The sequence below is a fragment of the Schistocerca gregaria genome, chromosome 1 (assembly GCF_023897955.1).
Source record: "Schistocerca gregaria isolate iqSchGreg1 chromosome 1, iqSchGreg1.2, whole genome shotgun sequence".
In the NCBI taxonomy this organism is placed as follows: domain Eukaryota; kingdom Metazoa; phylum Arthropoda; class Insecta; order Orthoptera; family Acrididae; genus Schistocerca; species Schistocerca gregaria.
The window spans coordinates 128779093-128793708 of NC_064920.1; the positions used below are offsets into that span (position 1 = coordinate 128779093).

Consider the following 14616-nt stretch of genomic DNA (forward strand, 5'->3'; position numbering starts at 1 on the left):
TGGCAGAGTCCTTCTGCCAGGTAATCTTTGCGGTTCAAAACAATAGTGGTGGAGCCTTTGTCAGCAGGTAGGACTATAAGGTCAGGATCAGTTTTAAGGGGGTGGATCGTGGATATTCTGCAGATGTAAGGTTAGTTTGCTTGTTGAGGGATTTGGGGACTGATGGTGAGGCAAGGTTTGAATTTGAGAAATTCTGGTAAGTTAAAAGGGGGTGATTTGGGGGCAATGGGGGTTGATTACAGTTGGATGGAGAATTGAACTGAGTCAGGCAGGGTACAACATTGATCTTTGGCTGAGTCTGATTGGTAGGGTTTGTGACGCGAAACTGTGGCAGCCGGAGATGGGTAATTTGATGATAAGACCATTTGAAGGGATTCCATGAGCCATGCAATAATGCAGGAACAGTATGTGGGGCTGGGTTCTGGCTAAAGATAAAAAACCTTTTCTGTATTGACACAGATGAAAGGAGCAAGGATCCATGATTGTGGAAAAAAACTAAAAAACTTAGAATAACATCTGAAGGAATTTGCAAAAAAACACTTGTGCAAAATCACGGAAGGATGAAACAGATGAAATAAGGGGAAGAAAGATGAAATCTAAGGGAGCAGGTTGATTGTAAAATGCAAAAATGAACTGAGATTGGTGTGAAGTCAAACCTGCCCTCCTATGTAAAAGATACCAACCATCTCCTCTATCAACTCTCCACACTTCCTGTTCCTCAACCATACAATGCTGTGCTCATGAATATTGATGCCACCTCCCTTTACTCTAATGTCCCTAATCCCCATGACCTCATTGCTATTGAACACTACCTTTCCCAATGCCCAATGGATTCCAAACCAACCATCTGCTTCGTAGTCACCACGACCAACTAATCCTCACCCACAATTACTTCTCCTTTGAAGGCATTGCCTACAAACAAACCCAGGGTACAGCTATGGTCATCCACATGGCACCGCCCTATGCCAGCCTATTCATGGGGCATCTAGAGGAATCCTTCCTAAATATCAAGAATCCCAAACCCCTCATCTAGTTCAAATTCGTTGATGACACCTTCATGTTTTGTATCGAGGGTGAGGGCACCTTATCCACGTTCCTCCAGAGCCACAACACCTTCTCCCCCATTCACTTCACCCAGTCCTACTCAGCCCATCAAGCCACCTTCCTCGATGTTGACCTCTACATCAAAGATGGCTATACCAGTAGCTCTGTCCATATCAAATCTACCAACCACCAGCAATATCACCACTTCGACAGCTGTCACCCATTCCATACCAAGATGTTCCTTCCATACAGCCTAGCCACCCCTGGCAATTGCATCTGTAGTGACAAACAGTCCCTCTCGAAATATACTGAGGGTCCCTCTGAGGACTTCACAGATCGTAATTACAATCTCAAACTTGTACAAAAACAGATCTCCCATCCTTATCTTTTCAGCCACCCAACATCTCCCAAAGTACCAGCATCTGCTCACAAAGGAGCATTCGCTTCGTGACTCAGTACCACCCAGGACTGGAAAAACTGAATTACATTCTCTGCGCCGGCCGCGGTGATCTTGTGGTTCTAGGCGCGCAGTCCGCAACCGTGCGATTGCTACGGTCGCAGGTTCGAATCCTGCCTCAGGCATGGATGTGTGTGATGTTCTTAGGTTAGTTAGGTTTAAGTAGTTCTAAGTTCTAGGGGACTAATGACCACAGCAGTTGAGTCCCATAGTGTTCAGAGCCATTTTTTTACATTCTCTGCCAGGGTTTTGACTACCTCTCGTCATGTCTTGGAATGAGAAATGTCTAACCCACTATCCTATCCACCTGTCCCACAGTGGTATTCTGTCACCCACTGAACCTACACAGTATCATCACCACCTACTCCAGTCTGGTCACAAACATCACCCATCCCAACAAAGGCAGTGCTACCTGTGAAACCAGTTATGTGATCTACAAGCTAAGCTGCAATCATTGTGCTGCATTTTATGTAGGTATGAGAACCAACAAGCTGTATGTCTGCATGGTTGTCTGAGAAACTGTGTGCAAGAAACAACTGGGTTACCCTGCTGCTCAGTGTGCACCAACACTAGCTTTTCTGATTCACACAGGTGGGAACTCTCAATGTAATATATCCTATGTTCCCGTAACCCTCTGTCCTCAACCTCCATTAGTCATTGTCCTTACCCATCTAGCCCCTTCCCTGTTCCAATTACAGCACTACACAGCCTTCTATTACACCAATGCACCCAGTCTTTATACTTCTCTCCTTTCCAGCTACTCCCCGTCTCGACACTGTCTAATTTTCGGACTGCATCTAGCAGCCCTAGTCTCCACCTCATCCCTGCATGCTCCCAGCAGCACTTTACCACCCCAAATCCCTACCCTGCTATCCCTCCCCCTCCCTCTCTCCTCCTTATCACGACCCGGGTTGCCTCCCCCATAATGCACTGCTTCTCACAGTCTGGCTCCTGCTACCAGAGACTATGGTCATGTGTGTGTGTGGGGGGGGGGGGGGGGGGAGGTGTCTGTTTTTGGCAAAGGCCTTGTTAGCTAAAAGCTTTTGTTAGGCCTTTCTGTGACTCAGCATCTCCGCTAAATGGTGGGTACCTATCATTTTCTGACATTGTTACATTCCATCTTGGATTTTCCATTGTTTGATTTTCTGTTTTATGACTTTATATCCTAGTATCCATTTGATTTTGTGTGTTATATTAATCACCTATATTAAGGGGACTGTGTGTTATAAACAGTATATTTAAAAAATAATTATTTTGTTCCCCATTGGAAATATTTCTAAAGTCTTTTATTTGTCATTTGTGGTCCAGGGTGGTGTGTCATCTCGGTGTATATATGAGTAATTAATCAGCTAAGAAATGTGAAACTAGCTTTTCATTTCTAAACTCAGCAGTAATCTTGTTGCTAGATCTTTTTCACGTGTTGGTCATTAATGTGTATTTATTGTGTACTTCACATATTTTCATTGGTTGTTAATGTATATATGTGCCTGTAGTTTAGAATTACCATGTCTAGTATTCAAACAATTGGCTTTCTGTATTTTGCTGCGTAATTGAAACCTGAATAGGAGTATTAAATGTTGTGAACTGTTCTCATATTCAATTTATTGTGCAGAGCTATAACATTTTTGGAAAAGTTAATATAAACAATTATTTATATAATCCAAGATTGCATTAGAACAAAGTACAATTTAAAGAGAGTTAATTATATAGTTTTGTAGTTAAAACAGTTTAAATGGAAGAACATCACATCATCTGCATGGGAGCTCAACAGGGTTCACTCCTGTGCTGTACTATTGCTATACATCAATGATTTTCCATTGTGTTTGACAGAATTGGTCCATGCTGATAAACAAGCAGCAAATTATGTTTCATTATGAAAGTGATTCACTGGTTTTCCAGAAAACTCATAACAGAAGGTTTAATTTTTAAAGAAACATACCTCACTCAGTTTTTTACGATCAGAAATATGCCAAATCCATTTAATATGCTGTGATAAGAAGATTGCAATGACACCACAAAGATGAATATGGAAACTAGAAAACACATGTACAGTGTTTGACATGTTAATGCATTTATATTCAGCTGCTTTATCAATAACAATAACAGTCAACTTAATGAACACAGAAAATATTTTGCATATTTTCATTCATTGATGCCACGTGGAATATTATTTTGGGATAATCCTAACATACATGCAAAGGATTCACTGTAGATAAGAAAGATATTAAGAGTTAAATGTGTTTTTTCACACACACATCCTACTTATAAGCATCTGTTTCAAAGTAATAATCACAAATGCACTCATAGAAAGGTAATGATCTGTACTGCTCTTTAGTGGATATAGTTACAGCACAGGTGTGTGTGTGTGTGTGTGTGTGTGTGTGTGTGTGTGTGTGTGAGAGGGGAGTGGGAGTTGGCATGGTGGTGGGAGATTTGGGGGGGGGGGGGGTGATGGGGTGGTGTGCAACTTTTGTGTAATTGATATCTCTCACCTCATAGCATTTATTGTGAATATGACCCATATCAAGTAATTAACATTGTTAATAATGACAGATCCCTACTTACATCATAACTATTTTTAACTTTTTTTCTGTCCCTGTTTGCTTTAAGAATGCTATTCAGTCTCGTTACACATTAGTTGTTCATAATTATCTGGCTAAGTGCTGATACAACACATGCACACTACAGAGAATGCATGAAAATGGAAGGCCACAATAAATTTACATTTTAATAAAATAATAGAAGAATATGGTGTATCTATGAAATTTCAGAAATCCCAGGTGCTCTGCAAACAGGCTGAAATGTTTTCGTGTAAAATTAAGTAATACACTGACAAAACTTCTGAACATGAATCATTAATATGATTAGAACTGTTTCCACTATGGCTCCAAAATATAATGACTAATCATAGGCGATGTACTAAAGTCAACATGGTTATATGGTTTGCATCAACAAATACATGTGTCAGAAGGGACTGTCCACGAGCATAAAGATTGTTACATTAATAAATTACAATGCAAGTTCCATAAAATTATCCACCATCATAATAAAAGTGACATGGGAAACAACTTTACTAACATAAAACCAAATTATTTTGTAGGCATAAAGTGTAGCCTCTCATATATCAGAGTCATAGGAGGTCAATAATGACAATATTATTACTGAAGAAAATACCTGAAGACCTATTTGAAACAATGCAAGAAACTTTGAATGTTCTTAAATACAAGGTGACACAGAACACAAAGAAAGTCACGTAAAGAATTTTAACACCATGCATCAACTTTCTTTTACTTATTGAGAGAGGAGATAGATAGAGAGAGAGAGAGAGAGAGAGAGAGAGAGAGAGAGAGAGAGAGAGAGAGAGAGTGTGAAGAAATAGTACTGTCCTGACTAGCAAGAATCAAGAATGCGGTGAGGCAGCTCAGCTGTGTTAACAGGATCAATGCAACATTCATTTTATGCAGAAATGTAGCAAAACAAAACAAAAAATAGGAAGCATATATGCAGCTTCATGTTGTAGTGGATGACTGCAGAATTGTGGCAAATAATGTTATTCTTGCATGTGTGAATTAGCGATTTTGTTTTAGGACTTTTTGGTTCATGTTGTCTAATACATTTTGAAACATTATTCTTAGTTTTAGTATTCTGAGTGCAATTAATGTAAAAACCTGAGTGTGTTTGAATAGAATGTGCTTGCCACTGTGTTTTAACTAATACTAATCCTGTCACACACAGCCAACAACGTCCACAGCCATCCCTGCACCGGCGCCCCGCCGTTGCCGTGCGCTCTACGACTGTGAGGCCGATAACGATGATGAACTTTCCTTCAAGGAAGGAGAGGTGATAATTGTAACCAATACACAGACAGATGATGAGAACTGGATGGAGGGTGAAGTGGAAGGGCAACCATCACGAAAGGGGATGTTCCCTGTCAGTTTTGTTTACATGTTATCAGATTGAGTCTGTTGAGCAACTGTGCAACATGTCATACTGCATTTTTGAGAAAGCTCTATTTTTATTGTGGTCAGTAAGGCTCAAATATAGCTTTTGTGAGGAACTAAATTTATGCAGGGCTACAGTTTATTGGCCTCTTCACTTCTCACTTTAATACTCCAAATTCACTGTGCACTGACATCCTTATCATTGATGCCCTTTTATGCTGTTTGTGGTGGCTGTGATGTACAACTTGCCCACAGAAGCAGAGTGGCATTTAAAATTTGTTGTAACAGCTATACCCTTGTTCCAAATGTCATTTTTGTCCAGTGCCATAAGAATAGTGGATAATTTGCACAGTTGATGTCTGTGTTGCTGTTGACTAGTCATGAGGGTGCAAGACTTTAAAGTGCTTTGTAGAATATGTGTATACTCCACAGGTTACAAAGATGTACTCAGAAACATACAAAGAGAAAATGAGATAGTCAAATATGTAATATTTTATTAATGTAATAGTAAATTTTGGATAGCAAAGTAGATATTCAGAGTAATATATTGAGTATTGTTGTAAGCTGTTGCCATTGTTGGGACATCTTCAGAGATCTAATCCCTAACATTTCCGATCACACTGGGGTACCAGAGCTGTTTGCAGTAATTTCTTTGCAATAAAATTAATTATTGGCAATGTTATTTTCCTGTTATGCAGTAAAATAATGTAGACAATCATTTAATTGAGTGGTTAAAGATAATGGAGCTTGCTGGCAAACACGTAAAACTCAAATTTCTCAGCTTGATTGGTATGACTGTGTAGGACAGCTGTAGCTCTTCACCCCAGCCTTGCGAGTCTTATAAAGAATGTGATAATATTTTGAATGTTGTTAGTGTAAATCCCATAACATAAAAAATGTTGAGTTCCTTTTTATTTTTGTTACTTTCATTTTATAAGAAAAGTCATAAGCACTCAATGCTATATATAATTATTTTTGGATGTAGATATACAATAATGCTGTCATTTAGTAATATGTAAATTACCACAAGCTCTTTTTGAAGTACCAGTAGGTCTGACCTTTAGTCATTTGCTGTATTGATAAAGTGCTCACAATTAAATTGCCTTGGTAGTATTTTACAAATGCTACTTTGTAAGAAGGGCCTACATTATTTGTCCTCAATTACACTGTAAAATCTTTTGTGCCCTATGGGCAACCTGAGAGAAATTGGCTACCAGACATTCTGATGTCATTCAGCTTGGGGCAACTATGTTTTTGAGTGCTTATTGTATCTTGAAATATAATCATCATTTCAGTTGAAACAATGAAATATACATTTTCTGTATACTACAAGTGGATCACACAGGAAACCAAAAGAAAAAAAAAGTTGTCACATAACCTACCCTCATTGCTGCTTCCACCAGCCCCTCCCTGCTTACCTTCCTTCATCCCCCCTCCCCTCTCACAGTAATATACCTTATTTTCTTTGCCTGTTGCATTGAATTATTAAAACAATTGAAAGACTCGACAATATTTTGATCTTCTACACACCCTTCTCCCCTCTCCCTTATGCCCCCCCCCCCCCCCCCCCCCCCGCCCCACACACACAGATAAATGAAGGATTAAAACTGATTTTGCAGTTTCTTGAATGGGCAAGTAGTGGCCTTCATGTGATGCTATATTGGCAATGTAGCACTAGAAGATTAATGAGTTATCTTGTTTTTCTTTTAAAAGATCAAAAATAATGTTACTTTTTCAAAACCAAAGATTTTGTTTTTTATCTGCATACAATTATATAAATGTTACTGTACATTTTCTGTATAATATTAAATCTAACGTGTGTAAATATTGTCTAAAGGAGTAGTCCTAAGCCATATTTTTATTGTAAATAAGTAATACATATAAGATAAATATATTTATAGTTATATTGCATATTGTGCAATATGTGATTAATTTATCAATGAGCTGTAGTTACAAAATGCAGGCTGTTAGGATGCAGCACGTTAAAAATGTAAAACTTTATTTATTCCTACAATACTCACTGCTCCACATTGCTTGGTGGAGAGAGATTCTGATGAAATAAGACAAGTTTTGAATCGTCTAATAAAAGAAAAAGCTTTCATTAAATAGAGCACAAACTATTTTAAGTTGGCAGAAAAATGAATTTATAAATGATAAATGTAATATGGAGTCAAAAAATAAAATATTTGATACAGTGTGACAGTGTGTTTAAATATTAGTGTAACGCTGTTTCACTAGTTCCATATCTTTTAAACTCTTCAGCACAGTTACAAACTTCTTCATTAATTGCATGCTCTATTCTGTTTCATGTTCTGTACATTCAATCTCCCAAGTCCTGTATCTAACACCACTACTCAGGGTGCCCTTACCTGAGGGCAAGGGGGACTCACGCCTGCCCCCGCCCTCACCATCAGCTCTCAAGGAAAGGAAAAAATATGGCAGAGCCAGGTGTTTTTCTTTCAAGAAAATGATGTAAAAGTCAGTACTGTGCAGGTCTTTAATGAGATCGGATCTGGAACTTTTTTATGGCTAGTTAATAGTCGCCACAAACTATTATGTGGGTGTCCTTGTCACTTTTAACACACATTGAGAATAATTCACCAATGGTAGCACCAGAAACACTGTATAGAGTCTTAACCTAATAAAACACTCTGCATTCAAGAGTGCTGGCATAACAGGCAGAATATTCTGCCTGCTAGCCCATAAATGAAATTGTCTATATTTATATTAAAAACAAGGATTCCAAGACTTACCAAGTGGGAAAGCGCCAGTAGACAGGCACAATAAAATAACACACAAACATACACACAAAAGTTCTAGCTTTTGCAACCAACGGTTGCCTCCTCAGGAAAGAGGGAAGGATGCGCGAGCACACACCCATCCCTCCCTCCCGCCAAGGCAAGTCCCTCCGCCCCCGGGACCGGAACGACTCCCCCACCCTCTCCACCAAAACCCACATCCCCTTTTCCCTCCCCCCCCCCCTCGCCAAAGAAGCAAACGTCGGCTGCGAAAGCCAGAAACCCCATGTGCGCGCCTGCGTGCCACTTCACTGTGCCTGCCCACCGGCGCCCCCCGCCCGGCAAGTCCCGGAATCTTTCTAGTGGGAAAGCGCTGGCAGACAGGCACAACAAAACAACAACACACACACAAAATTTCCAGCCGTCGCAACCAACGCCCCCCCCCCCCCCTCACCCCTCCCCGCCCAGGAAAGAGGGAAGGAGAGGGAAAGACATTAGGATGTGGGCCTCAAGGGAGAGGGAAAGGAGCCACTCCAATCCCGGGAGCGGAAAGGCCCACCCTAGGGGGGAAAAAAGGATAGGCACACACACACACACACACACACACACACACACACACACACACACACACACACACACAAAAGCAGACATATTTAAAGGCAAAGAGTTTGGGCAGAGATGTCAGTGCAGAGGCAAAGATGATGTTGAATGACAGGTGAGGTATGAGTGGCGGCAACTTGAAATTAGTGGAGATGATGTAATTTTGCTAATTACATGAGATGGTGCAGTAGAGTTCTAGAGGGCAGAGGGAGGTTAAGAAAAGGAAGAAGAGACTGCCACAATAAATTTCATAGTGTACTTCAGATACGATATCACAGTTGTTTATGAATCTATTGTGAGAAGTAACAGAGTTCGTTCTGATATCATCAAAAGAAAGGTTTTGATTTCTGTAGTGGTATACTGACAAATCACCCCACTGTAAGAGCATAAACTGTTCCAGAATGGTTGCTTTCAAAAATCACACTTACTGTGTGTTTTGGTTTGAACAATACAGACTTCTGGCAGAAGCAATTTGTTTGACTGGCCGTTCAATGTGTGATAAAAATTCTTTGTGTGTCAGGTGAGGTAGAGCAAGAGAAGCATCGTTTTGTCAACAATCTGAAATTGACATAGCATGCATGTCTTGAGTTACTTGTGATTGTTTAGCATGCATTATGGAAGCATTTGCATTTTAACTCAGAGATTTACAATGGCACAACTACTAAAACTTGACAATAATGTAGTCCATGAGTTTCAATATTAACTTGCTTGAATGAAGACAAGTAATTACATGCAACTCTCCAAATCGTAATAGGCCTTACTATAATTAGAGTATTCTGCCATTTCTTTTATCAGGAATTAGTGAATCCCTTTTTTCTTCATCTGTATATGCTTAATGATTTTTTCAAAGCCCAGCACCCAAGAGTCATTTACCAGGGCCACCCCTTAACTACTGTCAAATCCACTGAACACAGTTCTTAATTCAGTATCTGAATTCTTTGAAGAGCAATCTGGCACATCTGTGGGTTAGGATACCTTCATTTGCCGGAATAATTTTTATCTTCACAGACTCATGAGACTGGTGCAGATTCTAATACCCTTCTGCTTGCTGCACTATTCTTAAAATAATCTGAGTTACCCTCAGTGAGTGATTCTCATCTCAATGAATAAGTTAAGCTAGGCCTGTTATGTGACCACCCCATTTTCTAGACTTAATGTTTCACAAGTCTTTATTTTTTTGGATTTTCTCCAGTTGGCTATATTTGCTGACCTTGGATCAAGGACCTAAAGGTCCTACACATGATTTGAAAGCTGTGCAATGATTGCAGCATCGCTGGTACGTGATATGGCTCCTTTTGCTGGTCGCCAGACCTCTCTGCATCAAAGGTCAGGACATTTGTGAAAGCAGCCATGTCATGTAGCAGCTCTGCTCGAATCATTGCACAGCTTTTTATGTTGGCATGACAACCAAACAGCTGACCACGAGGATGAGTGGCCAGTGCCAAGTTCTGACCAAGATCCAATTGGACCAACCTGTGGCACAACATGCAGCTGAATGTAACGTGCTTGATTTCAATGGGTGCTTCGCAGTGCTGAACATCTGGCTCCTCCCCTTCATACCAGCTTTTCTGAACTGTGCAGATCAGAGTCAAGTGTGAGTTGTGTATGCTTTGTGTGTGTTTGTGTGTGTGTGTGTGTGTGTGTGTGTGTGTGTGTGTGTGTGTGTGTGTGAGAGAGAGAGAGAGAGAGAGAGAGAGAGAGAGAGAGAGAGAGAGAGAGAGTGTTTTGTATGTTTTTGTTTGTTTTCCTTTCTTTTTTCAAGAAAGCTTTGTCTGAAAGCTCAATGTGTAACAGGCTTTTCACTGAAACACTCTTGCAAGTGTGGTGTAAATAATTGACCTTCAGGGAGGGGAGGAGGAATGGCATTTGTTTTGACCATAGTAGCTCATTAAGGAGAAGTCAACAGTAGTATGATGGTTAGCATTACATACTCTTTCTTGTTTAATGTTAACAAAAATGCTACAGCATGTAGCAGTCAGCACTGTATACAATGGACAAGATTACACCACTGCTATTTTTCTAAACGAGCAATGGCTTGTATTCCAGCTAGTGCTCTGGAATGCACTAGCTGGACAACAGTAGGCTCTCTCTTATCATTCCCTTAAGTTTTCAGTTTGTTTCTGATGGATACTGTGTAACAGAATAGGTAAAATGCTAATGGAAAGTGACTCAGACATTACAGTTGTATACATTACTTATCTGTTTAATATAGTTTATTTCCTCTTCATCTAAGCTGCACTTGCATTAATATAAAACATAATTCTGATTGTTCTTATATGGGCTGCTCTTAAACATTTGCGTTAAGTTAAAACCACAATGTCTAGAAAGACATTATATTTAAATGGTGCACAAAAGAGAAAACTGAAAGCTTACTGTCATGAAGAAGTTAAAAGACAAGGAAGATAGATACAATCTTCCAGCAATCAGTCACATGCCCAGAATAGGTATGTATTAAAATTAGTTACGCAAGTTGACAAATGCCAACTTAGCTAAAAATGTGAGTTTTCTGACTGCTATAGAGATCTGCATCAGCTGTACTATTAAGAGGTGGATCATACCTCAAAGAACTCATCTACTGAATTAAGAACTATGCACAACAGCTTTGATGATAGTTAAGTGATGGTGCTGATAAATGAGGCCTGGGTGTTGAGCCTGACAAAAATCATTAAGGATATACAGCTGGGAAAAACAGAATCACTAACTATTGAATTAAAATCTTGGCCCAAGTGAATCAAAGCTTATTACAATCATCCTCGATATGCACATGTCAAATGTAACATAAAATGAATTTCAGTTGGGCTCACAACAAAAGCACATTTTATTAGGACACACAAATAAGGTAGAACAATCATCAACTTCACAAAGTTCTCAGAAAATAATTGGGAATTTCAGAAATAATTAATATTGTAACAACTTAATTGTGGGATACATGGTCTCTGGTGGCTACACAGCAATTGTAAGACCTTACTGAATGGAGAATGGAATGCAAACATGCAATTACTCCTGCTTGCTTGGTAATGGATGAGCCCAGATGAATTTAACTGAGTGATGAAAAATGTCCAACTTCACTCTTGCCCATCCATCTGATGTCACCAGATAATCTCACCACAATAGGAGTGCAGAAACACAACCTGGTTTAATGGTACTGATGGCAGACAACTCAGAGGCTGCCTCTCAGAGCAGAACTTCCAGTCACTGCTATAGCCTGTTGCTGAAGCCTCCAAATCTCGAGTCTCAACTCTGAACAAGTGTACTCTTTGAAATCTTAGCACCGAGTTCTCTCCTTGCACTCCTAGCCCTCAGTAAGTCTCCATCACATCTCCTGTCCTTGGTATGAGCAGAGTCCCTGCCACAAAACACAATCCTCCAATGAAAAAAGGTGCACTAAATTCTGGCTAGTGGAGTAATTGGTAAGCCGTTGCTTGTTCTCCCATCAAAACTATTGTGTGAAAAGTTCTTCAATCAGCTGGCTTCCCACCAATGCTGTTTCTAGAACATTCGACCTAGCTATCCTTTGTCATCAGTCTCTCTCATTTTTTTTTTTTTAGTCCACAAATCCCTTGTTTTCCTGCGTATGATATTTCCGGAAAATCAGCTCCTAGTCTCCCACTACTGAGTAAGTCTTAAGAGGGCTCAATAATAACATCTCCCACCTTATGGAGGAAGAAATTCTCACACTTACATGGCTGGCATCAGGTTGATGCAGTTTGCTTTCTCCAGGAGACTGAAAACACAATAAACACTGCTGAATAGCATCATTTGCATTGGAGCAGCAGGAGATGGGAATCTGTTCAAACTGTTTTCCACTCCACCTGCCTTCCGAGAAGTCACTGGGCTGAGTACAATGTCCTGTGCAAAGCTTGCTTCAATTGACCCGGGTCCTGGTTGTAAAATGGCCATTTACTTGATATGGGCAACTCGCTCCACTGTTCACTATTCTCACATTTTTAGCTGGGCCCCTGTTGCATGCATTGTCTGTCTACAGCTCACGGGGAAAAATTTGCAGGTCCACCAGAATGGTACTCAGGAGAACAGTGCTGGTCAGCCCCAGCTGCTCTGAGGCATTGCCATCGTCCTGTCAGCGCAACTCTCACGAGGGAACCTCCCCATCGCACCCCCCTCAGATTTAGTCATAAGTTGGCACAGTGCATAGGCCTTGAAAAACTGAACACAGATCAATTGAGAAAACAGGAAGAAGTTGTGTGGAACTATGAAAAAAATAAGCTAAATATACAAACTGAGTAGTCAGTGTGCAAGATACGTAACATCTAGGATACTCCTCTCCAGGAGTGCTGTGGTCCCATGGTTAGCGTGAGCAGCTGCAGAATGAGAGGTCCTTGGTACAAATCTTCCCTCGAGTGAAAAGTTTACTTTTTTATTTTCACAAAGTTATGATCTGTTCGTTCGTTCATTGATGTCTCTGTTCACCGTAATAAGTTTAGTGTCTGTGTTTTGCGATCGCACCGCAAAACCGTGCGATTAGTAGACGAAAGGACGTGCCTCTCCAATGGGAACCAAAAACATTTGATCGCAAGGTCATGGATCCACCGATTCCTCCACAGGAAAACACATCTGATACATTCTATACGACACTGGTGACGCCATGTGCATCACATAACCGATATATGTTGTCGACGCACCTAACTTGTACACTTGGTGAATGGGTAAAAAGATTCTTCTACCTTGCCCGATTTAGGTTTTCTTGTGGATGTGATAATCACTCCCAAAAAAGTGATGAAAACATAAGAGTTTGTCACATAAACTACAACAAATGAATGCAACAGTTTCACAGTTGCACAGTTTTCCCTGTGCTCTGTCAAAACATATGTTTTTAACATTTTCAAATTTTTCCGTTTAGGTGTAGTGTCCCCATACTACGGCGCAGTTACCTCGCATTGGACGGACGGACTGACAGATAATAATTGTATGAAAATAAAACTTTTCACTTGAGGGAAGACTTGAACCAAGGACCTCCCGTTCCGCAGCTGCTCACGCTAACCACACAACCACAGCGCTCCTGGGCACACAGTTGCCTTGATGTTGCCCATCTTGTGCAAGGACTACTCAGTTTGTATATTTTGCTTATCTTTTCATAGTTCCACACAACGTCTTCCTGTTTTCTCGATTGATCTGTGTTCAGTTTTTCAAGGCCTATCCACTGTGCCAACTTATAACTAAATCTGAAGGGGGTGTGATGGGGAGGTTCCCTTGTCAGAAGTCAGCCCCATCCTTTTTAAACATATCTCTGCAGTTATCTCAGCCCACAGTCCCTCCTGTGGCATTCCACTGACTCTCCAGACCAAGGCTCACAAGTGGCATTTACTATTCTGTTTGCAAAACTTCACAGCAGAATATGGTAGTGGAGATTATAGTATAAAAAATGCAGCTTCACCCTTTCAATCACTCGCATCATTACTGCAATTGTGATTAATGAAATTTACAGTATAAAAGTGAAATATGTCAGGCTGAGAACAAACTGATGCCACTCATCACTCCCACCTCATAATAAAAAATTGGGTAGATCTTACACTAATAGATTGTGGCGTGACACCAACAATCAAATTTTCTCCTCTTGCCTCGTTATTATTTTTTGGTTTGTACAGCAGGTAGGTATACCATACCACAAATGGAAGGACGAGTGGCAAGGACAAGGTTAGTTTGACAACATTCAAACATAAAATGCAATTACTCCTACTTACAAAAAACACCAAACTCATTCGTCCTCATTGGTGGCATGGACATTGAAGACTTATTTAATGCTTTTGATAAAGGTAAAATTTTCTTTTAAAAACCTACCCAGCTCGCAAACCCTATTCACTCCAAAATTGAAAATTTT

General features: G+C 40.2%; 1 protein-coding gene across 10 annotated transcripts in view; it reads left to right on the plus strand.

Annotated features, from left to right (window-relative positions):
• The window catches only part of LOC126334773 (arfGAP with SH3 domain, ANK repeat and PH domain-containing protein), a 1031989-nt gene extending 1024347 nt beyond the window's left edge, over positions 1 to 7642 (plus strand). For all 10 annotated transcript variants that reach the window (XM_049997423.1, XM_049997407.1, XM_049997360.1 and 7 more), the window contains one exon: positions 5237 to 7642. In XM_049997423.1, the coding sequence (XP_049853380.1) occupies positions 5237 to 5345 (109 nt within the window). In that variant the 3' untranslated portion in view covers positions 5346 to 7642. The remainder of the gene's footprint in view (positions 1 to 5236) is intronic.
• The last annotated feature ends 6974 nt before the right edge of the window (positions 7643 to 14616 follow it).